This window comes from Panthera onca, chromosome A3 (genome assembly GCF_046562875.1).
Source record: "Panthera onca isolate mPanOnc1 chromosome A3, mPanOnc1 haplotype 2, whole genome shotgun sequence".
Classification (NCBI taxonomy): Eukaryota; Metazoa; Chordata; class Mammalia; order Carnivora; family Felidae; genus Panthera; species Panthera onca.
Genome location: NC_138341.1, coordinates 6,757,319 through 6,784,211, shown reverse-complemented (window position 1 = coordinate 6,784,211; position 26,893 = coordinate 6,757,319). Strand labels below are relative to the sequence as shown.

The 26,893-nt window shown below is 49.5% G+C and overlaps 1 protein-coding gene across 4 annotated transcripts in view; it reads right to left on the bottom strand.

Moving 5' to 3' along the window:
• Nucleotides 1-26,893, bottom strand: part of ASAP2 (ArfGAP with SH3 domain, ankyrin repeat and PH domain 2) — a 170,904-nt gene that overhangs the window by 73,864 nt on the left and 70,147 nt on the right. For all 4 annotated transcript variants that reach the window (XM_078445000.1, XM_078445001.1, XM_078445002.1 and 1 more), the window contains exon 3: nt 16,374-16,519. In XM_078445000.1, coding sequence (XP_078301126.1) covers nt 16,374-16,519 — 146 coding nt within the window. The remainder of the gene's footprint in view (nt 1-16,373; nt 16,520-26,893) is intronic.

Genomic DNA, 26,893 nt, shown 5'->3' with positions numbered 1-26,893 from the left:
ATGTGGCTTTATGTGGTGCGTGCACATGTGTATACAGCGTGTGTGGGTGTGTGTATGTGGGATGTGTGAGATGTGTGTATACGTATATAGTGTCTGTACGTGGTGGGGGGGTGTGTGCGTGTGTGGTGTGTGTGTATGTGTATTTCTGTGTGCGTATTTATCTGGAGATAAATGAGAAAAGCAGGGAGAGAGGTTTTGAGATCCTCTGTTCCCTTCCCTGAAGCACAAAAGCAAGAGACAGTGACTTAGCAGGTTGTCAGCATGGATTAAACCGACCAGAATCAAACCCTCCCAGCACACTCGAGCCCGTGCACACACAGCCAGCAAGGCTGTCCCCGCCGGCTTCAAATGTGAGGGAGCAAAGACACGACGCTTCGGTTAGGAACGTTCAGGCACAGACTCCCTGTGTTCTGGACCCTACAGAGTCCCTCCCCGGCAACAAGCTGAAGACCTGCTTTCTCCTCTCCCCGGGCTCAGGCCACTGCCTTCAGTCAACACAACACGGGTCACTTGGGGATACACACACCTAGGCTACGGGCCTATAAAAAATGAGACACAAGTAAGGACTTTGGAACCATATGCATTTATTCTTACACCTGAGCAGAGGAAACTTAATTTCAGTAGAATTACCTGGAAGAGGAAGACCAACTATAGGCATAATTTTTAAGGCGATACGGGATCTGATTTTCATACACTACTCAGCCCCACGAAACTTCAAAACAGAGGGAAGAAATTTACTTGAAAGCTACTGGTAAGGGGCGTGATAATGCACCGAACTGCCAACCTGCCAAATAAATGATCAACTAATGGCTGTCGTTTCAGAAATGCCTCTTTGGGGTAACTTTTGTCCGAGGCTTACACAACTCCACGTCTGTCACGCACCCGACGCTCTTCTGGGGTACGGCGTAATCAGCTATGAGTGGCGAGCATTAGCCTTAAGTTAGATGTTCGAACGCCGAGACGCTGAGCTGGAGGTGAGGTGTGAGGATGACTGGACGGAACGGGGACAGACAAAAGGCCGTGCCGGTGAGTCAGCTGATGGCACGCACGCCTGGTTTCCACCGTGGCAGGACTAAACACGAGTGCAGGGCGCGGGGCTGCCCCACGCCTGTCTCCTTCCACATCTTCCACGTCTGCGGGCACCCACGTGCGCCCACGCCAGCTGCCACCCCACGCCGGCCCTGCCCGCGGCGGGCGGGTCCCTCACACCGGGATCCCCTCCGCTCCGCCTTTCGGACCAGCTGCTCGCCCGCGGACTCCCTGCGCGCCATTCTCGCCACCATGTTTTCCGGACCGAGGCAAAGGCTTCCCCTGCTCCTGGCCACCAGCCCCTGGTCTCCGCCTGCCCCGCCCCCTCCTCCGCAGTTCTGTCAGATTCAGCTGGTGTGGTGCCCCTCACCCCTGCCCTGGGGACCCTCCACGGTCCAAGCCCCTTCGCCACGTGTCATCTTCGTATCCAGCCAAGCGGAAGCCTTGGCTGTTCTCTGCTCGTGCTCAATCTGTTCCACCCGCTCAGCGTCTTCCCGCAGCCCCCTGTCCAAAGCCTTCCCCTCCATCAGGCTCCCCGCAGATGCTACCTTCCCCGTGAACATCCCCCAGCCGCCAGCAGGAAGTGATCCCTCCCTCCCAAATCCTCCAATATTCTCTTTTTAAAGAATTTCTTCAGGTCCTTGACGGGTTCTACCCTGCTTCATCTCATCAGTCTGACCCCGTACGTCCGAAAGGACGACTTTCAGTGTCCTTCATGCTATATTCTCCACGGCACCTAGTGCCGGGCCTGACCCGGAGCAGGTGCGTGAGAAACACGGACTGAGTAAATCAATATCTGTAAGCATTTTTCTGAGCATCTAAAGAGAAGAGACAGAATCCAGAGATACATTAATATCTTTAAGCCAAACATCATACAACAAATGCGTATGTGAATTAACTAGTCCATTCGTTGTGTATTTATTCCGCACGTATTTGTAGACAGCAGCTAGCTGGCTACAAAGATACATAGAACACAGTGTTTGCCATCTCAGAGGGAGAATAAATATATACACACCAAGCTTTAAACAGAGAAAGTCTAAGACATACCGCATGTAGCATATTTTACTCTGTACGGACACCAATGGCTCCTTGTGGAAACAGGCAAGAACTTTGGCTCTGAGCAGCCAGGTAGGCTAATCTGAGTTTGGGAAGGAGGTGACTGTTCCAGTTGCTGAGTCTTGAGACACTGCCCTTTCAGTGACGTGATCACACAGAGCCATGGCTAACAGTCAGAGGCACAGGTCAATTTGGCCCTGAACACCATCTAGAGACGAACCAACATGGCATCATCTTGGACAAGGCAACTGCGAGACAGGGGCCGCAAAAACAGCCCAGAGCGGGGCATCAGAGCCGCCCAGGGCGAGAGGCTGAGACAAAGGCACCAGCACAACTCAATTTTATAGTGGGTTGGCGAACAAGGCGCTTACAGATTAAAAATCTTATTTCCAGAAAGAAGCCTAGTGGATTTGTTACAGGAGGCATGCGTAAGTATGAATGCACACATGAAGTGAGTGAGGAAAACAAGATCCTCTACAGTGGCGGGGACAGAACACCACACAATTTGGTTTATAAATCTATTTTGAGACTATTTGTTATTTAATTCAAATAAGAATGTAGGTACTGACACACAGGTATTAGGGCCAGAAGAGGTAAACTAAGCTTTGGCATCTAGAGTGAAACTGTCAAGTTGAGGAGTGAAAACTTTTGGAGATCTAAACACACTGACCAGCTTGCTTTCATTCTAGATACTGCAGATGGGGCCCAAAGCCTAGCAGTGACCAGGACATTAAAGAGCCCCTACAGCTGCCAAGGAGATGCACAGGGTCCTTAGGGAGTGACAGGAGAGGAAGCTAAAGAGGCACAGAGGGGTTAGCAGCAAAGATGGATTAGACAGAGCCTCAGTCCCCAGGAACGCACCATTTAATAGGAGGGACAAAGCCCATAATTAAGTAAGCAAACTGCCATGTGGCTCTCAAGAGCCATAAATAAAGCACCACAGAATTTCCAAGAAAAGAAAATTACTTTTAGGCTGGACACCAGGGAAATCTTCGCTGCTCAGGGGTTATGTGAGACGGGCCTTTAAAAGAGGGAGAATTTCATCTTGCAAGACGGAGTAGAGGGTATCCCAGGCAAGAAGTAGTGTGGACAAGCGAGCAAAGACACACACCAGCACGTGAGCAGAGAGAGGAGCAGGGAAGACGATGCCGAAAAGAGAAGGCTGGACGCCAGATTGAGGAAGTTTTGGCCTTTGTTCCAGGTGATTTTTCTTTCTGGAGTTACTCAAATGATCTAAAGTAAGAAACTATTACTTTTCTAATCAGAAAATAATTAGCTTAATTATTATAACAGAAACAAAGTAGATTAGTGGCTGCCTGGGGCTGGGTGTTAACTGTAAGAGAACATGAGGGGCTGACCTTACTGGGGGCAGAAAACGTCTCCAGGCTGATTTACGGTCATGGCTATGCCACTTGGTAAAATGACTAAAAATCACTTACTCGTATACTTGAAATAGGTGAAGTTTATGAGATGTGAAATACACTTCAATAAAGCCATATTTTAAAAGAAACATACAGGGGTGCCTAGGTGGCTCAGTCGGTTAAGCGTCCGACTCTATATTTTGGCTTAGGTCATGATCTCACAGTTCATGAGTTCAAGGCCCGCACGGGGCTCCACATGGTAGTGTGGAGCCTGCTTGGGATTCATTCTCTCTCCCTCTCTCCCCGCCCCTCCCCCACTTGCTCGCTCTCCTCTTTCTCTCTCTCTCTAGAAATAAATAAAAATAAACTTAAAAAAAACCCGGAAATATACAATTACAAATACAAACAGAATCCCCATTCGTGGATTCACTAACAGAGCTTCCATCCTCCTGGACTTCAGCCTCTCCACTTACACGCTCTGCGTACGTAACGTGCACAGCACAGCAGCATTCTGACTCAGGGTGAGCGTCCCAGGAAATGACTGCTCTGGTCTCTGCCTGGGCCGGAGAACACGTGCACCAGAGCCCAGATGTTCTGTCTTGGCAAGCGTGCCCTGCAGCACCAAGGCCGGGCTCTGGATCTTTCCCTGACTACGTATGTTGGGGTAGCCCCACAGCCTCAGGCCCACAGCTAAATGAGCCATCTTCTGCTCTGGCCAACAAGGGTGTAAACCACAGCCAAAAGACTAGTGCACATCCTTGTGCTCAGCAGCCCCAGCCTCAACTCATGAGTCATGAAATTTTTATGACCTATGGGAAGAATTAAATTATCCCTGGGTAATCCAACTAGAATATTTCCTTAGCGCCAAGCAAGCACTGGGCTTTTCCCTTCTGCTCCGACTTACTTTTTAACAAGCATATTACAAAAACCGGCTTTCTGAAACATCAAGTATGGTCTGAATGTAAGTTCTTAATCTTACACTGCTATTAACTATGGACCTAATACCAATAGCAAAGAGGCAATCTTTTCTTTTTCTTTTTTTAAATGAAAGCTCTTATTTAACTCAAGTCTACACCCAACTTGAGGCTTGAACTCATGACCGTGAGATTGAGCGTCACATTCCGACTGAGTCCGCCGGGCATCCTGCAGTTTGGCAATCTTGAAAGTAACAATCCTCCCTTCTCTCTCTTCCTGGCTTCACCTGACAAGATGAGGCCACATGGAGTCAAAGGCGAGCAATCTCACAAGGAGAAATACAACGATTCAATTGGTAGGGCAGACAGGGCTAGAACAACCTCAAGATCAAGAACAACCTCATACGCCCTTGCCACCGACCGGGGAACTAAAACGGACAAAGAGATGAGGTGGGGACTGGGAGAGACAGAGCCAGCCAACAGCTGTCTTTCCGTGATGTTCTTCCTAATTATTTTACATTTTTGGTCTTAAAATTCCTGGCCTCTAGCTTTGTCACTTCCATACTCTGTATTTGTACTTCCCCTCCTATGCTGCCTCAGCTCACAGGGTGCCATCTCACCTGCTACCTTAGCTCTAGTCGCTGGTGATCCAGCCAGAGCTCTACCCTTGGTCCCATGTGTACAACCGACCCCGGGGAACCTCAGTGCTGCCTTCTCCTTGACTTAGGCAGAGCAAGATGGCCTTGCCAAAGGAGATCCATCTAGAAGCCTGAACCTAGACAGGATGCTCCTATCATAGCTATCTTTAAGAAGCAACATGAGGGGTGCCTGGGTGGCTCAGCTGGTTAAGTGTCTGACTTCAGCTCAGGTCATGACCTCACAGCTCCTGAGTTTGAGCTCTGAGTCAGGCTCTGTCCAGACAGCTCAGAGCCTGGAGCCTGCTTCAGATTCTGTGTCTCCCCTTCCCTCTCTGCCCCTCTCTCCTGCTTGGGCTCTCTCTCTGTCAAAAGTAAATAATAAATGTTAAAAAAAATTTAAGGGGGCCTGGGAGGCTCAGTTGGTTAAGTGTCCAACTTCGGCTCAGGTCACGATCTCACAGTTTGTGAGTTCGAGCCCCATGTCAGGTTCTGTGCTGACAGTGCAGAGGTTGGAGCCCGGAGCCCGCTTTGAGTTCTGTGTCTCCCTCACTCTCTGCCCCTCCTCTTTTCACACTCTGTCTCTCTCTCAAAAATAAACATTAAATTTTTTTTGTTTGTTTAATTTAAGAAGCAGCACAAGAAGAATCACAACAGAAAAAGTCCCTGGGCAGACTTCCTACCTCTGGGCTGATGAATCCAGAAAAGAACAGGTCTTCCCAGGGCTCTCCTCCAAAATCCTTAATAGAGTCCAACTCTCTTTGGGGATAATTAGCTTGTCCTTAAAGGATCAATGTATCACTATATAAAACATGGCCAAATAATCTTACCTGAGATTTACCTGTGTCATGTAAGTTTATTTTAATCTGCCTCACTCATGAGAAACTGGAGAGGTAGATAATACTTTGAGACCTGTGGAGTTTTCCTTTTCTTTAAAAATTTTTAAGTCATTTATTTTGAGAGAGAGTGAGTGCACAAGCACACATGCAGGGGAGGGGCAGAGACAGAGCGAGAACCCCAAGCAGACTCTGCACTGTCAGTGAAGAGTCTGAGGTGGGGCTCACCCTCATGAACCGTGAGATCATGACCTGAGCCAAAATCAAGTCGACACTTAATGTAATGAGCCACCCTAATGAGCTCCCCTCTTTTCTTTTTCTAATTTTTTTTTAATGTTTATTCATTTTTGAGACAGAGAGAGACAGAGTACGAGCAGGGGGAGGAGCAGAGAGAGAGGGAGACACGGAATCCGAAGCAGGTTCCAGGCTCCGAGCTGTCAGCACAGAGCTTGATGTGGTTTTCGAACCCACAAACTGTGAGATCATGACCTGAGCCGAAGTCAGACACTTAACCGACTGACCCACTCAGGAGCCCCCCTCCTCGTTTCTTTGTAACATGAGCAAATGCTGCTCAATCACCGAGTTAAACAAGTAGAATCGAGGCTTCAAAGAGAGGCAAACCATGTGTCCAGCTTTGGCACAGGGCCAGCACCTCCCTGCCAGGGTGGAGGGCTGCAAAAAGACCTCGGACCTCATTGCTCCAATTAAGGGCATGGTTCTTAGTAGAGGTTTCCATATTAGTAAGGATAAGCACATATGAAACTCCCATCACCTGCTGGAAGCTTCACGTTATTTCCAGGAGCCAGAGCCTAAGACCCAGGAGGGCACGTGGGTGGTGTTGCTAGGGTGTCAGAGTAGCGGGGAAGCCTATACACCCGTGGTAGCCACTGGCTACGTGCACCCACTCTCACTTAAAATTACATCAAGTTAAAGACCAAGTTCCTTAGCTGCACTAGCCATATTTCCAGGGCTCAAGAGCCACAGCTGGTTACTGGTTGATTACACTGGACAGATGTAGACCATTTCCATCAGTGCAAAAGTTCTACTGAACATCAATGCCTTATACCAATAACTTAAACGTTTTTAAGCAGCTTTATAAAGATGTAATCGACACGCAACTAGCTGTACACATTTTAAGATGTACAGTTTGCTAAGTTATGACACATATACACACACACCCATGAAACGGTACCCAAGATCCAGACAGCGAACACATCCATCCCCCAAAAGTATCTTTGTGCCCCCTTTGCCAGCCCCAACCCCCTGCTCCTCACTTCCTGGGCTGCCACTGCTCTACTTCTGTCACCACAGAACAGTTTGTGTTTTCTAGAATCTTATACATACGGAGCCGCGTAGTACGTGCTCCCTCTCGTGGCTGCCTGCGTAACCGCGCTGAGCGCGAGCACACCTGCCTGGAGAGCCATCCACGGCCCGCTCCTTGTCCTGGGAGCAGTCCACGGCCTGGCTACACCACCGTCGGCTTATCCAGACACCTGCCAACAGACTTCTGAGTGCTTTCCAGTTTGGGGGCTACAACAAATCTTACAAATAAAGGTGCCACGATAGTTCGCGGGATGGGACTCTCAAATAGCGGTCGTAAAGGCCTTCTCAGAAGGTGACATTTGAGCAGAGTATGAAGTGAGGCCCCGAGCCCTGGGAGAATCCGGTGGAAGAGACTTCCCAGCAGAAGGAATTTCTCACAGGAAGGCCCTGCGGCAGGAGTGTGCCTGGTAGGTTCAAAGTTTTCTATGTGCTTTCCAAAGGCTGCTTCCCTGAACGAATGGGCATCCAGGCAAAGAGATTTTGCAGAAGCAGAAGCCGTTAGGTAAAATGGTCCAAATCTTTAAATGGCACTGGGCCGTTTGATCTCATTTGACCCTTACAACTGTTCTGAGAAGTATGTACAGTTATTCCCATTTTACAGATCTGTAAAGCAACAGAGGGCTGAGTCACCCCCTCGGCCCCCGGACCCCAGTGAGAAGAAGCAGAGTTGAGCTGAGAGGCGGGAGCCTGAGCTTGACCTATCATTTCGCTCCCAGAGACAGCCTCATACACATGACCCGAGAGCAGAGCAGGAGAAGTTGGGACACTGAACACCGGCTTCTCTATGAGGGGCCGTCTCCGTCAGAATTTCCCTCTGGTTCCTTGATACACAAGGGGAACCATCAGGTCACTTTGCTTTTGGCGTCAGCGAAGAGACTTCGCCCCCCGCTGCCAGCAGGGGTCTCCTGTGCGGGGCACCGGGGACACAGGCTCCCAGGCCGCCTGCTGTGGCAGCAGAGCCCCGCCGCTGATTTGTTTAATTAAAAATGAAGGGAGGGGAGCCCACGCTGATCTTGAGTTAAGTCTGACACAAACTGAAAGATCAAAACCAGCCAGCTGCCAAAAACACACTGGCGACTTTCACGCCTGAGACAGGAGGGGATACGGCTGACCGGGTTTCTGCCTTGCACGCTGCGTCTCTGCCAGTCACACTGCTCTGATCTTTCACGGTTCCGAGTGGAGAGAAAATGGTGACCCTCTGCCCCTCTTTTCCATTCGACGCTAGGTGCTAAAGCTGCACACTTCGGCCCACCTGCAGCCATGCTGAAAACCGCGGACGGCCAGCTCCGAGGCTCAGGGGAGCACTGGGAGAACCCAGGATGTGTGCCATCCCAGGATTCCACAACTTCTCCTGAAGCCCACATGCTGTGAAAGTTAAGCCATCGACCAAAAATGAAAGCACCCTTTCAAACTTCTTACCTCCTAGCATGCAAGGTTGGGAGATCCTTGCTGGGCTCACAGAGGCCCAAGCATCAGTGTCCCTCTCCTTGGGGGTAAGAAGCCTCGCAGGCACTTCACCCCTCTGTCCTCTAGGCTAGCTGGCTCCTGACCGGCGAGGTCAGCATTACAGGGAAACTTATCAGACATGCACATACTCAGGAACTCTCAGAATGGGCCCAATGAAGTGTTCTCACAGCTGCCCGGCACCCGAGTCTGAGAACCACCATTCAGCAGGTGCGGCAAGGGGCCGTGATTTTTACTTGAACGAGTTCCAGGTGGTGCCGGTGCTGCTGGGCCCGGGACTGCACTTGGAGAACCTCTGGTCTACAGCAATGCTTCTCCACCTGTGTGCCTACTTGTCCCTTGGGGACCTTATAAAGATCCTGGTTCTGCAGACCTAGGGGACGAGGGCCTGGCAGTCTGCATCTCCAAGAGGCCCCAGAGGATTCCACTATGCCTACATGTTCTGTAAACTGGAATCTGGGATATGCAAGCACAGATATGGCTTGCCAAGTTTTAGATTTTAAGGAATGATTGATTAGTAGCTGAAAATTCCCAAAGAGAGGGGAATGCACACAAAGAACCTAGGACCTTGAATTGATCTATATAAATCCACTGATGACACCCCACAGGGGCAGGGACGGGACTCCTGGCCGAGCAATTTGCCAACAGGAGGGGACACCGGGAGCACAGCTCAGAGACGCCCTCTGTACCATCAGCCTCTCACAGCCACCAGCCCCGCCCCTCTGTCACTTTCTCCCTCCCTTACCAACCTCCCCCAGCACAGTGAACACCTGCTGTCGTCTCCTCCCTCTAACGCTTCTCCTCGTGCTACCAGAACCTGTCCTCTGCTTTTACACAGTCAGGGAAAAGGTCACTGTGGCCTCTTGGTCACTGAGGTCACTCATCAGGGCTGTTCCTCCAGCTCTCCGGCTGCCAGGATCTCGTGGACCCTCTGCCTTCATTCATATCTTCTACCCCCATCTGTCCACACATTACCTCTTAGATTTCACAAAAGCTTTTTTTTTTTTTTTAAGTTCAAGGTCCCCTATATCATGGTGGTTGTCCCTTTTAATAGCCAGCAATTGAGAAACTACAGGATGGTGAGAGAGAAGACAAACCCTGTTTTGAGTTCATTACTATGATTCAATCAATCATTACATGAGTATGTCATAATAGTGTGTCCTCTGTGCACCCGGCAAGTCATTAAAGCTACGCGCAGGACACGTTCATAAACCTGCAATGATGCTCGTGTGCAGACAGACCTGAAGACTCCCCGGACCCATCTCCACCCCAGGGACCCAAGGACCCAGGCGGGGGCCGCACCCTCAGGGCTCTGTGGCATTTGCACAGTGGCCACTGGAGCACACACGGCTTCTGATAAAAGCATCTGTGTGTCCCCGGCCAGATGGCAGCGTTTACTGCCTGGAGAGCACCAGTGGGCAGCCAGTCACCCCCCTCTGTTTCCCACCCCCAACTTTCCCACTTTCTCTGACTTCCACAAGTCAGTGTGCCATGAGGATTACAACGAGGCAGCCCTGACGTTCAAGAAAGAAAGACAGAGAAAAGAAAAGAAAAGAAAAAAGAAAGAAAGAAATATTATTGAAGTACTTTTACATATATTAGGTGTCTGTGCTACAGCCAAGACATGGGGCCCTCAGATTAGCTTTACTGCTTTTGTTGTTCTGGTCAAAGTTAAGGATGTGTTTTCTTTTCTGGTCAGGGATCTGGGAGCGTAGGGAGAAGCATACAGTGCTGAAGTCTTTGCGAGTCTAAGACAAAGCATTTCCCTCTGCGGATCAGGCCAGTTAAGAAATCAGTGCAAAGGTTTCTAGGCGTCCAAAGTAACCGTCAGTAGGTCTGTCCACAGACTCCATCCTCCTGGAGAGGCTCTAGCCCTCCTGCCCTCCTCACTCAAAGCTTAGAGATTTTTACTTTTCATACAAGCCTACGGCCAAGTTAGCTTCTGCTCCAGCAGCCAGTGCTGTGGAGCAAGACACCGTGGGGGCAGGCGCCGGCAGAAGCAAAACACCAGCAATTAGCAGGGAAAGGAGAGGACACCAAAATGTCAGAAATGGAAAGTGCATAGTCTGGCACCGATCGAGGGGCAGACAGCCCCACACGCCATGCACAAGACACTAGGGGTTTCTCTGTACTTCGGCGTAGTTCATTAATTTATGCCCCCAACAGTGGTTACGCCTTCCTCCCAAGAAGAGGAAACTATAATCAGTGTCCCTGTTGTTGATAAGAAAGTAAGACATTTTAACATAGAAGACATTTTCAACAAAAGACGTTAAAAGAGAAGAAGTCTGTGTACGTACCGAGGGTGAAGGCCTCTGGCAGGAAGCTCTCTGTACACTAAGCAAGGAGATGAGCCGTATTAACCTGGGGCAGCAGCTCACATTTGGGCAGACGTGGAGGGCGTGGCAGGAGAACACTGCCGGACTGTTCCCCGCACGGCGGGGCGGGACGCCTCTCCGTGGGCCGTGCCCACGTCCCGAGGACATGGCCCACAGGCCACCACGTTCCCCCACAGAACGTCACTAGCTCCGTACTCTGCTGCTGTGATGCCTTGTCATGTCGATTAGTTACGTAAAATAAATTCATGACTTATGTGCATGTTGGTCAGTGGAACTCTCAAATTCCTCTTTCAATGTGAGAGAGGTGAAATGTCCTCCGTCCCCGGATCTGACGCCGGGACGCCCTCCTTCCCTGGGCACCCGCTGGCCCTGCTCCCACCTGGGGAAGTTTGCCACCCGTGAGAGCTCAGTTCACTACCAATTCTCTGAAAGAGGACACAGGGACTCCGTGTCTGGGGATGACCTTTCAGCAGTCTGTCCTCTAATGCAAAGCCACCTCTCAGCACAGAAGTGGTCCCTGGAAAATCTTTCCAGGATTCTCACATCCATCTGCTAAGAGGAAGAAGAACCTAAGAAAACTGGGCTGAGTTTAGAACCAGCTTCATTTCACACATGTTACATTTCTGGAGCTGCCTTGTTTCTCCCCTTTTCTGCATTAACTACAGAGAAAATTCAGAGGCTCTCTGAAGGTGAGAATCTCACCCCTTAGTAACAAGATCTCACTTTATATTAAGTTGGCCTTTCTTTGGAGATGTTCCAACGGCTTTATAAACATCCTTTCACGCCACAAAGCAGGTAGGTGGTAATTCTTCTGTCCGGACAAGGGGAGAATTGACAATCTCAGCCACCCAAAACTGAAATGTTTTTAAATGCCTGAGAGAAAGTAAGAGCAAGGCTGTAAAAATAAGAGATAGGACAGATGTGACCAAAAATAGGAATAAGAATGGTATACAAAATACCAAAAAAGGAGAATTTTCCTGTAATCAGCTCGCTCTCAGCAACAGCTTCTTAGAAGCGGCCTCTTGGTGCTCTGGTGGCCGGGCAGCTTTGCCGTCACCACCGGCCTGGAAAATCAGGCCTGGTGATGCTAAAGCTAATTTTGGTACCAGTAAGACATTCTCCCTCTCTCTCTGATCTTTGCCAGAAACAGGATCAACCACCCTAACTCCATGAAGTAAAAGCTGAAACCAAAGGAACGCACACAGTCTTGCGCTAACAGGAAGCTCCTATGAGCAGAACTGAAGTTAGCGTCTCAGAACGACACTACGATGTCACTGTGTGCTGGGCTTGATTTACAAAAAACCTTTCCCGCTTACTCCTTTCCTCTTGGTGCTGGCCCTGAGGCAGGCCTGGTTTTCCCACCCTTGTGTTACAATGAGGAAACCAAGGCCCCCCGGCTGCCTCATGGCCACTGCCACTCAGCCTGGCCCGCGTTTCCCTCTACGCTTTCCCCACACTGCCATCCCTCCTGTTCGATCCTTTCCTCTCCAGAACAGCTGACAAGAAGGCTCAATTTCCTTAAATGCCACAGTGGACACAGTATGGATTTGGAGCTGTGTTTGTTTTTTTGTTTTGTTTTGTTTGAGAGAGAGAGAAAACGAAACAGAATCCGATCAGCACAGAGTCTGACACGGGGCTTGAACCCACGAACCGTGAGGTGGCAACCTGAGCTGAAATCGAGTTGGACGCTTAACTGACCGAGCCACCCAGGTGCCCCTGGATTTGGAGTTTTAAGACCTGGATTTGAATCCCAACTCTGTCGCATCATCACTACAGACCCGGTAAGCCAATCAGATGAAGGTAACACAAGCCGTCTCCCACAGCCGTCAGGAACGGAAGGAACCAGCAGGAACAAGTGTCCCCTTAACGCCTCACGCCAGGGTTACTGCCCCATGGGTGCTCATTAACGATGGCCACTGACAACTTACTGCAGAAAGCGGGGCCCTGCCGGGACTCCCACAGTGCTCGAGGCGGCAAAGCCGTGGGGTGGTGGGCGGGGCAGCAGTCCGCAAGGTCCGGGCCCTGCCCTGCCCTCGGTTTTGCAGAAAATCAGGAAAAGAAGGGGCGGTTTTATTTAAGCGCACTGGTGTCTGTGTCACTGATGGAGAAGGCTTGCCTCGCCAAAACCACGTGCCCAAGTTTGTTATTTCTAAAATTCCATTCAGAGATGGATCAGTGATACCTCGTAGTTCGCTCTAGTTGTGATTCTGGCACATGCGGTTAACAGCGAAGGGCAGTTCCTTTCCAACCGCATGCCTCAGTCATATAACCTACAGAGCAGGGGGAACACGGACTCGCTCGACGGGGTTGTTGTAGAGATGAAGTAAGTTAAGGCGAATAAAGCAACCGGCAAATTCCACACACAAAACCGGGTATGGTATTCTCGGTCCCGTTTTCTCTAACAAAACAAAACGAACACACCCAACTCCAAATCCATCGTCCTCTCCCATTTCAGAGCAGAGAAAAGCCAGCTGTAGAGATGAGCCGGATGAAGATAAAGAGGAGCTGCCTGGGTGAGGGGGAGGCCCCTGCTCGAGGCCCTGCTGGCGTTCCCTCTGCCGTCCTCCTGGGGTCCCTGTCACCGCCTCCCTCCCGGCTGGATCCTGTTTCCCGACTCACACATCTTCCTCTTTCTTGGCTTCCCTCTTCATTTTGCTAAAGCACGTCCTTCAGGAGTTCCAGAGAAATGACGCACTGGCGCCACACTTTTTGAGCCTTGCATGTCTGAAAGTGTCTCTGCTTCTACCCCCGTGCGCAGCTGCTGGGATTCCAGGTTAGAATCGTGCTCCTCAGGATATTGGTGGCCTTGCTCCGTGCCTTACAAATTCCAGTGTTCCTGCTGAGATGTCCAATACCACTGATTTTTTTAATGTTTGAGAGAGAGAGAGCGCGCACACAAGTGGCAGAGAGGGAGGGAGAGCATCCCAAGCAGGCTCCTTGCTGTCAGCACAGAGCCCGACACGGGGCTCGAACTCATGAGATCATGACCTGGGCCGAGATCAAGGGCTGGACGCCGAGCCCACTGAGCCACCCAGGTGCCCCCGACACCACTGGTTCTTAATCCACCATGTGCCTTCTGAAGTGTTAAGACCGGTCACCTGCGGTGGGTCCTCTTCCCTCACTGTCTTCGATCTGGAGACCAGCCACACCTTGTTATGCTCACGACACCCTCCTGTTTTCCATTCTCTCTGAGGCACCTGTCCACTGAGGATTAATCCTCATCTCGTCTTTTATTTTCCATGTTTTTGTTTTGCTTTATTTTTGATGTGTTTTCTGAGAGGTCTCTATTCCAACCTTCTCACTGGATTTTTGCTTTTACATTTTCTCACAGCAACCGTCTCTGTCCTTCAACGATAAGCTGCATCCCGGCCCCTTCCCTCTGACACAAGGTCTACCCTGATCTCTCTGAGGCATTAAATGTAGTCTCTTTAAAGTTCTCTTCTGCCCTTCACGCTGCCCGTTTCCTCTAAGTCCTTTCTTCTGCTTATTTTGGTCTTTCATTCTGGAGGCCATTCGCTCCTACTCAAGAGCGAGGCGCTCAGAGCAGGGAAGGGGCAGACCCACAGGGGCGCTGGGAGAGTGGGCTGCAGGCGGCCTGTGTCACAAGAAGACCCCCACAGGTCTTCCCTGGGACCATTTAGTTTCTCCAGTTTTAAATTTTTTTTGATGTCTATTTATTTATTTTGAGAAAGAGAGACAAAGCCGGGGAGGGGCAGGGGGAGAAGGGGAGCGAATCCCAAGCAAGCTCTGCATGGTCAGCAAGGAGCCCCATGCAGGGCTCTAACTCGTGAACACGAGTTCCTGATGTTTCAGATCAGAGTTCTGAGTTTCAGATCATGACCTGTGCTGAAATCGATTGTCAGGTGCTTAACGAACTAAGCCACCCAGGTGCCCCTTCTCCAGTTTAAAAAAAAAAAGCTCCAATCTGACTCAGTGGTGAGAACCTAATAAGCATGTCTGCCGGGGTCCAGGGAGCAGGCCGATGGGGGGCTGGAGCTCCCTGTTCGAGGTGCTGGCTGCCAGCCTGTTTGGAGCATGAAGAAATGAGTGACCAACTTGATAAAACCCCACGAGATTGCAAATTAACGTGAGTAAAAAACTCAAGTACAGTAGTGGCTTTTTAGTGCTACCATTCCTAACTGAAATATTTTACAAGTGAAGACAGAGCCTTAAGGACCTGGTTCCTTCCCCTCTCCCTTGTTAGCTCATATACAATGTTCCCTTCCTGCCACCTCCTCCAGCCAGACGTACAAACCCACCATCATCACCACTCCAAGAACGATGAGCTACTTTCTTCGCTTGTAATTCGTGTGCGGACGGGAGAAATGAGAAAGGCACTGCTGTTGGCGACCCTGACCCGCTCTGGTCACCCATGACCTTGGGGGAGCGAAACAGGAAAGAGATGTGGGGACCATCCTGGTGTACATTCCCCTTGTGGAAGAGACCAGGCGGCAGGTCACAAACACCCTCTCGGGCCGTCCACGTGTTCGGGACTCTGTTCCCACAAGGGAAGGCACAGAGCTGCCAAGCCCAAGAAAGAACCCCATTCACCCCGACTCCCCGGCACCTACCACAGGCAAGAAGTGCCTATTCCGTGTTTCCACGTACTTAAGAAGTGACTTTTTTTAGGCTCTGCATTTGGGAGCATAAAAGGCCTTTAAATATTCATAGCAATTTCTGTGCTTTGATTATAGGTTACCTTGCTGTGTAAGACAGGCCTGAAACATATTTGTTAAATATTGTTAAGTTTAAATGCCTACCATAATTACCAGAAACAGGACTATTCTACATAGTTTAGAAACTTAAAAATTGAAGTCAGAGGCCTTAAGAAGATGAATGCTTTTATCCATTTCGTCCCACAGCTGTGCATATTTAAAAGGCTGACTTGAATTTAAAAAGCCGTGTGACCATGAAAATTGCAATTCTAAAATGTATTCCAAAGTGACCTAATGTGATGGAAAATACAATTCCTTTAGGTACCACATGAGCTATGAAATTTATTCCTGTTCATCAAACAAACCTTAACTATCCTCTACCGAGCTACCTTTCCATCTAAAGTAACGGCAGGGGCACCTGGGTGGCTCAGTCGCTTGAGCATCTGACTTCGGCTCAGGTCACGATCTCAGGGCTCGTGAGTTTGAGCCCCACGTCGGACTCTGTGCTGACAGCTTGGAGCCTGAAGCCTGCTTTGGATTCTGTGTCCCCATCTCTCTCTGCCCTTCCCCTGCTTACACACACACACACACACACACACACACACACACACACACACTCTCTCTCTCTCTCTCTCTCTCTCTCTCTCTCTCTCTCTCAAAACTAAACTTTAAAGACAAATTTTTAAAAAGTAAAATAGAAAAATAAAGCCACGGCAGGCATGTCGCACGTGGCCCACGAGCTGCACGTGTATGTGGACACTTACCAGGTTTTTGAAAAGTGCCGTCAACTCCTTTGTGAACACTGAGAACTTCAGGAATGCACTTCCTAAGTCCGGGTCGTCTCTGCACACACAGTTGCCACCGAACTTCTCCAGAGCCTGGGTGTACTGCTCTTCATTTTCCACGTGAGCTACGGGCAGCAAGGTGAGATGCGTGGTTAATACGGCAACCTCTCCATCCCCGTCCTCAGCAGCCTCTTCTTAGTTGTGAATAAAACTGAACACATCAGCAGGACAAAAACCTGAGACAAGTCAAGATGCACCAGGAACAGAAATCACTTTGCCGTCCTGACAACGCCCCGTCGTGCTGGCAACGGATCCCAAAGGACAAGCACGATGACCGGGAGGGAAAGCCCCCAGATTCTTCCTCGGGTAAAGAAAACCACTGCCAGCCAATGCCAATACCTGGGCCTGAAAACCATGGCAAGCAAGGGGAACATTTGTCTGTGATGGGCCGCCCCTGACCCTGAGCCAGATTCCCATGACCCCTGAATGGTGTGCCCGCCCACCTTACCAGGGAGGCGCTATGCCCTGGACCCCCAGTGGTGGCCTCAGGGGCTTCCGACATGAGTCTACCAAACAGAAGAGAAAATTAATTTCACTGTTTAAGCCCTTTTTCCTTGTTTTTATTTTTATTTTTTCCTTTGACATTTCAGAAAAGGACTTGAGAGTTCTGGATAAATTAAATGCATTTCTGAGACTATACTCAGCAAACAAGACAGAAAAACACACAGATGGGTCCTGAAGAATGTGTGGCAGAGCAGGAAGAGCCCTCAGATCTGGGTTCTAGGCCCATGCCTTCCGTGGCATGGAAGGAGCACATATGTGACTCCAGTGAGTAAATGACCCAATGTCTCAGCCACAGGAAGGTCAGAGATCTGCTGTGCGATACTCACAAGGGTAAGGGGAGAATCCAAGAAGAGTGTGGCTGACATCGGCCCCCACCCAACAGCACTGACTGGTAGTCAGCAATAGCAGATGTCATTCATATGATGCACAGTTTATGTTTTTCTACTCCTCACGACAACTTTGTAAGACATATGCATTTTTTCTCATCATGGTGAAAAGAAATCGGGGCTCAAAGAGATCAAATAAGTTGTCCTGGAAAACAGAGTCAGCAAGTGGCCGAGCCAGAGTTCAAACCAGCTTGTTTCGGGGGGGTCCAGGGTTCTGTGCACTGGTGTCTGTGTCACTGATGGAGAAGGCTTGCCTTGCCAAAACCACGTGCCCAAGTTTTTGATTTTTAAAATTCCATTTCAGAGATGGATCAGTTATACCTCGTAGTTCACTCTAGTTGTGATTCTGGCACATGCGGTTAAGAGCGAAGGGCAGTTCCTTTCCAACCGCATGCTCTTTTAGAACTATTTCAAAAGTTGGTGGTCAAGACATGGGCAATTCCAGTGTGGTTTTGGAAGGGAGCAACAGCCACAGCAGACGTCTGGTGCTGAGGTCACTCCACTGGGTGGGAGAAAACAGAAATGCAGAGACCTAAGTCGCCCTGGGAGCCGGGGGGAGCCCCTCAAAATGGTACCTGTGCCGCTCTAAGTGAACACTCATGGGGCACTCACGGGGTGAGGGGATTCACCTTCAGTTAATGCCTACCAGGTGGCCTTTAAAGTCTTTGTTCAACTTAACTTGGTAACACTCTGAGGTGTTAACATTATCATCCCTGTTACCTTCTGAATGGGGTGGAAGTCAGCGGGGTGATACGATTCGATTCGCCCAAGACGGTACGATTGGTAAGAGGTGGGGCAGGGGTCAAATCCACCCTCTGCCCACTCTGCGGGCTGCCTCCCATGGTCAGACACCGGGGGGAAAGAGGAACCTGCCTTATCTTCACTGGTCGTCAGCCAACCCGATGCAGGACAGACAGCAAGGCTTCACGCTGCAGCACCAGGAAGAATGACGAGCCTCCTGTCATCCCTGCCTTGGGGCTTCTCAATCGACTGCCTCGTACAGGTTATGTCTTAAAACATTCTTTCCCTTACAAATCGTCAAAATAACCTGCTGCTTCCAGCAACCCCAATCATCATCAATGAAGTGTTTGGTCCATCATCATCACCATGATCTCACACGTCTCAAGTGTTCTGTTCCACTGCAGTCATTATTTCTGATGCTCAAACTGTCCCAACTTAGGTCAGTGGGACCCTCTTCACGCTGATCTCACTGGTTTTTTTTTTTTTATTATTATTTATTTTTTAATGTTTTTATTTATTTTTGAGACAGAGAGAGACAGAGCATGAGCAGGGGAGGGGCAGAGAGAGACAGGGAGACACAGAATCCGAAGCAGGCTCCAGGCTCTGAGCTGTCAGCACAGAGCCTGACGCGGGGCTCGAACTCACAAACCACGAGATCATGACCTGAGCTGAAGTCAGATGCTCAACCGACTGAGCCACCCAGGCGCCCCTCACTGGGGTTTTTAACACAAATTTCTCTCCTTGCAAACAAATTGGTAGCTTCTTGAGAAAGACCGTAGCCCTGTATCTCTCTGTGTCTTCCTGAAACAGCAGTGTGGTGCCCCACTGTGAGCACAGTAAACCCTCCATAAATACAGATTAACTGATTGACCCACTGGTCCAGATCGCCCAAAGTTCTGAGATTTTCCTACTAGAGAACAGAAAGTAGTTGAGCGCCTTTATTTTTCTTTTGCCGAAAACAAACTTAAAATAGGAACCCAAAATAAATAGCTTGGGAATAAAGTTTCTGGAAGGAACCCAAACTGGTCTATCAGCTTTTATTTACGAAATTGTGAAAGCTGTTTTTCTAAAAAGAGCTCGCTCTCTTGCCTCCCCCGATGTTCAAATATATCTTAAACTCTGGTTCGTATTAATGATCCAGAACCCCAAATCCTTCATGTGAGAGGGACTTAGGAAAATGAGGCTCCAAGTCACTGAGACCACGGCAGGACAAGACTCTGTTTCTTTCTCAATTCTAACCCCACAGCCCTTCCGTTTCCCACATCCCACTGCCCCGAAGTCACACTTTCCACCAACCCAAGTAAAGGGATGAAATGAGAGAGTCTCACAGAAAAGTCTATTATGAAGCCAGTAAGCACACGTACGTTCTGAATTTAGAAGTGAGGACAGCGTTTTGTTGTGTGCTTTTCAGTTTACTTGGTTCTGTTATTTTCAAAAACCCTGGTACCAAGGAGAAGGCCCCGAGCATACAGTGGAAGCCCAAACAGTTGGACCCTAACAGCACAAAGGCAGCCTGTTTATTAACCCTGTGTTATTCCACAAAGGGCCAAGCACAGCGAGGAAGCAAGCCGGGGGCCCAGCACTGCCAAAGGACAGCAGGGGTCCAGAGCCAACTCACCTTCAACCAACCCTTACTTCCACCTCATGTATTTCACTCGTTACCCCCAAGCCTGCAACAGGGGTGGGACCATGTGCTGGGGCGGGACACGACGACGACGAGGGCGCACGTGGTAGCTGGCATGTGTCTCTAGGGAAGGACACGCTAATCCACGCCGCCGATGGCCCGTGCCGTGCCAGGTGCTGAGGATTCAGAGACGCCAAGAAGCCGACATCTGAACTGGGGCTCCAAGGTCAGGTGGCAATTTCCAAACAGGGAAGAAAGAGGAAGGTAGTCGACCCCAGGGAGCGGCGTGGAGCCTCGTGTGTTCAGAGGCTGTGAACGCTTTCTCAGGTGGAAAGCCCCGGCCTGCACGCGGCGCTCAACCCTCAAAACCATCACAGGGCAGCACAGGCCCTCCTCCTCAGGGCCATCCATGCCCACCACTAGGTCTTTTCAGTTGAAATGGGCCCTGGCCCAGAAGCCTCTCTTTACAGACAGGAGCGCAAAGCTCCGAGAGGGTGCCGACTTGCTCAAGGTGACGCAGCAGATCTGGAGCAGCGTTGGAGCAAGAGCTCAGGTTTCCTGACACCCAGTCCTCCAGCGTTCTCCCATCTGCTCGCCACGCAGCCACCACTCTCGGCTCTAGGCTGACGGAAGTGTCACAGTCTGCCAGCCGAGCACACGTGCCGGTAACCCAAACACTAAGGGCCACAACCAGAGAGCAACGGTGGTGGGCAGGTCACCCTGACTCGGCCCATCCGAGCCCCTGCTCCTGGCCAGACCGCCAGCTGCTCCGGTCAACCCCGTCTGACACCACACATCCCAACCACCCACGCAGAAAGCTCCGCCAAGGGTGCATTTAGGAAGAGACGTATGTTTCTCCGCAGTGGCGGCTTTACAAAGACACTCCCTGGATTGCATGGCGATTGACAGTCACCCGTGGGCCACAATTTTAATGTCAGGATAATCTGCACATCAAGGACACCATTTCCCTGCACGCGGGCGACCCTACGCATCTTTCGCATCTGACGTGGAGCACGCAGCTCCCGGGAGAACAACGGTTTCCCGAGAGGATCAAAGATGGCCCCTGCTTCCAACAGGATCTCTGCCCTGTGACCATCCATCCCGTGGGAGAAAACCGTTTTTAGAGCTTTATTTCCAGAGTCGTCCCAGATGAGAGCCGCTCAGTTCACCATCTGGTAATCTGTATCGACAGCCCACAGCAGTTCTGCCATCCAATAACCCCACTTCAGAAATCTATTCTAAGGAAACAATCCAGGTGACCAAGAGATGTGTGTACAGAAGAATCTGCAGAGAATGAGAACGGAGACCGCCCAGCGCTCCGACAATGTGGAAATGGTTAAAGAACGGTCTCTCCAAAGTGGAGTCCTATGGAGGTTTTTGAAATCATGGAGTAGGAACATGGTCAGGATACGTTTAAAAAAAAAAAAAAAGGTAGGATACAAAACTGCACATTTAGTGTCCACTTTGTAAAAAGTTAGAATGTAGAGGAGTCTGAAAGGAAAAGGCATCAAAATGCTAAGTGGTGGTAAACACAGCGAGCACTCAACCACCAGCGCGGTCTATGCGACACTGGACCCTTTCCAGGTGGGCGTCTCACGGCCCCGGGGGCATCCGTGGGAGCGGACACGCCCAGCCCGGGGCTGCAGACCAGGAGCACACCCCAGCCTGTCACCTGGGAAGCGGGACCTGCCCACGACCATGCCTTTGTGCTACTGCTTTTCTTCTTTCCTTTTTGATTTTATTTGGAAGTACTCGTCGCACCCAACGTGGGGCTCGAACTCACAACCCTGCGATCAAGAGTCGCGTACTCCCCTCACTGAGTCAGCCAGGAGCCCCTGTTCTACTGCTTCTCTGAATTTTTCTAAACAAAGCTCACATAATCTTTATAATCCGAAAACAACATCTAGAATAAATAAATTAAACTCAGGTGTCAGCTACAACGGGTAGATTACTCTGGCTCTGTGTGCCTGTGGAGGATATTATATTCTGTCTCCCCACCAGTCTCTCCTGGACAGGCTGACATGATGGAGACAGACCTTGGGACCTGAGTACCTACCCGAATTATCTCTGACAAGACACAGGTGCCTATAACCAAAACCAGTTTGATGAGAACACCCTCCCTACTTTATAACCCCTGAGCCCACGCTCAAGACAAGCCAGACAGGAGGGAAAGATGGCCTCCCTCTTGGAACCTCATCACTTGCCATGTCTCCAACATACTGTGCTCTTTTCTATTTTCAAAACTCATTTCCTTTAACTCTTTCCTGGGGCGTCCCCGCTGACCTTATGGCAACTACCAGTCCTCACGGAGGTCATCACGGATGTATCTAGTCTGGTTATGTCTAGCATGGGAAGCTCGCGATGGAGTCAAGGTCAAGGTGTGGGCTGGCTATTGAAATATGAAAACTTTAGTCTGAGATCACTGCATACTCTTTGATCCCGCCCTATATTAATGACAAAAAAATGAGAGTTAGAGGTCTGTGTGAAGAACTCCACACAGCCCCCCTGCCTCTATATAAAACTCCCACTGCCCGCAGAAAAGTGCATTTGGGAGGAAAGGGGGAGGGGGGAAGAACAGAGACCAGTCTACTAGATGAGGTCTTTTTTTTTATGTTGTCCTTTCTGTCACTTTAGATTACAGGCTCAGAGTACAGAAAACCTCCCAACATGCACTTGTATGTACTCATTCTGTAGCTCCCGAATACGCGCTACCAGTCGAGAACTTTCTGGTTACGATAGGGTAACAACCCAATCACCCTGAAAGCCCATTCTGCAGCGAGCACTAATGAACACTAAAGATTCATGAGCCACAGCCCCTGCCTCAAGGAGCAAACCTCTGCAAGAGAGAAAGACTCACACGCCCGTCAGTTCGGTGCAGAGGGCGCAGCTAGAAAGGGAACGACACGGGGGATGCTCGGGGGCCAGGGATGGCCGGAGCCCGGGGAGCATCCGGCGGGGGTCAGAGGAAGGACCGCATCCGAAGTAACAGAGGGTCCCAAAAGGCTGTACAGTGACATGATTAAGACTCGTATTCAAGACCGTCGAATCTGGAAGGGACAAAGACAGATAAACCCTGGCACCTGCCAAGGCACAATGTAGCAGGATGGCGATAAACGTGCAAGAACAGCCCATCGCTGGCGATGCTGCCGGAGGTAGAAACACAGCCTGCGATGAGGAAGAGTCCATTTTCTGGGGCTGGGGATGGAAAAGGCTTCTCAGAGGAGATGAAGCCTAAAGGACTCTTGTGCTTCAGAATCCAGTCCAAGAGATTAAAGCCAAGCAGTCAGCTGCTTGACTCACCCCGGCCTCTCCTTATGCAAAGAGCTGCTTCCCATCCCCAGGCTGCTCTACCACCAAAGCAGAGGAGGAGGCAGGAGCTCCGGCCGAGGAGCCCCTTCAGCCTGGCGTCCCCAGGGGCCTGGCCCAGAAAGCACGGAGGCAAATCAACGTCTGCTGACTGTGGACTGTCGCTGCTGGAAACGTTACGCCCCCGAACTGCACGGACGCCCTCTGTGGGCAAAGCGGCTTGACCGGCCACACTACACAGAGTGCATGTGGTCACTGCAAAGTGCTCTCAGCCTTCCTCCCCTTGATTCTTGCCTCCTTGTCCCTGAAGGATACAACTCACATTACTTCCAGATGCTCCCCAGACTCCCCCCACCCCACTTCTTTGATAGCACAGCCAGCGGACCAGAAGGAAAGACCACTCCTGTGGTGTGGCGAGGTCCCCCAGAGTCTTCATGCCCAGGAACAAGCAGCCTTGAAAAATCAGTGGTCTCCAAGCCTCATGTAATAGCTGCCATTTGTGTAGGAAAAATTGTGGATACACATACATACATACATACATACATACATATATTTACACACACACACACACACACACACACACACACACACACACACACAATCTTTCACGCCTACAACTCTGGGAGATTTTACAGATGAGGAAACAGGTTCGGATACTCTCTGAATAATGCAGTCAATGTTTTATAGTAAGTAAGGCGGAGAATCGGCTCTGTGATGATACCCACATCTGTAAACTGTGAGGGTTTAGCCAGATCAGTGTTTCTTTAATCTTCTGTTGATGACGGACACCAACAAAAATCAGAAAAATGTTTTGATGCAAGGAAAAGGTATCTTCACATAATTTTTCATACACATTTTGGGACACAGACCCCTGTCCGCAGACCCTACATATGCCAGGTGAGAAAGCCCTAGCCTGGGTGAGCTTTTAAAGTCCCTCCCAAATAGATACCGTGACCCTCGGTATGATTCATGTTAATACTTGGGACTTGAAGTCACAAATCCTAGCGTTCCTTCTGATTAGCTATCCTTCCATGATTAATACATTGATCACTGCTACCAGGATTCCACAATTCCCCACCTAAATTCCAACCATTATTCTTAACCTGAAGAGAAGAGGCCACAAACCCACAAACATCTCGGAGACCTATAGGTGGACGGCCTCTGAAGGTCTCAGAGTCAATGTCGCCATGGCCCCTACAACCTCCTTAGAAAAGAGGCGCGCCACGCCAGTGACCAGCTCACCCAGCCAGCTCCTCTCTCGTGTTTGAGTCAAAGCCCGATCCCATGAAAGTACCCTCTAGAGAGGAACACGTAATATCTCACTTCCTCATCCGAGACAACGCCTTCGGATATGCGTTCTCCCTACCCTCCCGAGCCAAGATGCACCAGCACCTTCCAACGTCCTCCTACAAGGAGGTTTTCAGCTTGAGGACTCTGAGGTTCCTCTTTAAATGCTGCTCCTACAATTCAGTAATGGGGGTTAACTACCTTTTTGGATTTTTTTTTTAAACACACTTCCCCTAAGGTCACTTGACTCACCTTTGAGCTTCTCATGTACTGGGTCACACCAGTCGTGATCAACCAAAACCACCTGGAGGTTTTCCAAAGGATCATAGGGCTCAGCCAGATATCTGGTACATTCCCACCGCATTACTGCTTGCTCCTTCTCCACTGCGGGCCCTCATTCACAGACAGCGGTGCCACGGTCAACAGCAGAGGGGGGGGAAGCAGGTCTGGGTTTGAATCTCAGCTGCTCTAATCGCTAGCTGTACAGCCCCGGGCAAATGACTACTCTGCACCTCAGTGACCTCATCTGTAAGTGGAGTTACGGACAGTACCTACGTCACAAAGTTGTCGGGAGGGGTATATTTAAGTAAAGTACTTATTTAGCATAGTGCCTGCCCTACAACAAATACTTCACAAGTGTCAGGTTTTTATTACTGTTATTATGCCTCCACTCTCCAGTTTATGAACATCAATACAGAAGCATTTTCTTTTCTTTATTGTGTGTTATAATCTCCTATTCCTTTTGATCACAGATATGGTATCAGACATTTCGTATCCTGAGTTTTTATAGGCTGGATATTCCATCAACGGTATTTTTCTTTGTGTTGCTACAGAACCATAATTCCCTCAGGTAGTAGGTCCTAATTCAGTGACAGGAGGCTTTCGGGTTTTCTCTGTGATAAGGCACTACGACAATGCAATGAGCCTTGCTGTGCATCTTCCCGCATCAAGATTTGTATTTTTCTTCATATGAACTGCCAAACTGCTTTTAAAAAACTCCATGCACCAATTTTCAATGCCACAACAAAGGGGAATACCGGTTCCACTGGATTCATGCCAATCACTGGGGATTACCGTGATTTAGTTATTCTCTCATGTAACAGGTGGAAAATCATGCCAGATATAGGACCTTCCGAATGCACGATGAAATGTCACTTCCCAAACTATTTCACAGATTTCTTTTAAACTGCTCTCTCCTAATTGTACGATATCTATAATAGAGACAATTCTCTGCATTAATTTTGAGCCCTGTATTAATTTCATAGCCATATTCTAATTAGCATCACAAATAGCACGGAGAAATACACACACACACGCACACAAAATTACTAAATTCTCATTTCCTTTTGTATGGGTAAGGGTTTACGGGAAGATTAGCATTTCTTTCTTTGTACTTCTCATTTCAAGGATGTGACAAACTTCTCTAGGACATTCACATCAAGGGTGAAGAAGAGATTTCCCTCTCTCAGGAAAAAGCCCCACCACGTCTTTAAAATGGAGTCATTCTAGAGAAGGGAAAATGAAAGTCTTCCGTTGCTTCCTTCTTGAGAAAGATGAATTTTTCCACCCACTGATATGTCAAACAGCTAAAAATCCCCGCTCGCTTCAACTTCCCACTGGGGGAGCTGAAAACACCGCTGGACTAAAACAGAGCTTGGGAAATTTTAGACTAAGAAAAGTTTTAGAACAAATGTAAACTGGGTGTTTTTAAGAGGTCAGTAGCAGTCTATCATGAGGGGGGAAATTACCATAGACACTGCTTCTCAACAAACATTATAATAAGTTATAAAGTTATTAAACCATTATAATAAGCGCTTCTGCAAACCTGTACATAAGATGTACCAGAAAATACAGCTGGCTGGCTGGTCATCTGTTTTGAAAAATGGGAGTGAAGATAATATACTTGCTACTGTGTTGTATCTACAGGGACATACTTGATACCCTTTTGGCTCAGTCCAACGTTCAAAGTCGTGTGTGTGAGAGCGTGTGTGTGTATGCACACGTGTGGTACTATTCTCAAAGACCAGCAGCTTCGGCGTCACCTGGGAACTCAGCAGATTGGCAAATTCCCAGGCTCCATCCTGCACCCTACTGAACCAGAAACTCTAAAGGCGGGGCCACCCAGCAACCCGTGTTTTAATAAGACCTCCAGGGGATTCTGGGGCGCTCTGAAGTTTCAGAACCACTACTCTAATGCTCAGGTTGGCAAACTTTCTCCTAAAAAGCCAGAGAGTAAATATTAAAGGCTTTGCAGACCAAGAGGCAATATTGAGGTTACAGTGTAGGTCCATGGTGAGACAGTAAGACCCATCCTTAGCTCCCTGGCTGTAAAAACACAGCTGGTGTCTCTAAGGCATCTCAAATCCCCCTTGTACATAAATCTGTATCAATCCTCACACAGCAGAATACACACTCTGCCACCATCATGTACACCGCTCACATCCAAAACTGTAAGAGGACGGTCTCAGAACTCGCAGCGGAAACACGGTCACATACAAATGGGTATTTATTGGGCACCTGCTCTGGACGTGCCAGGCTCTGTGCAAGAACACTCAGGGAGTATATTCGCGGCTGCCATGCTTACCATGTGC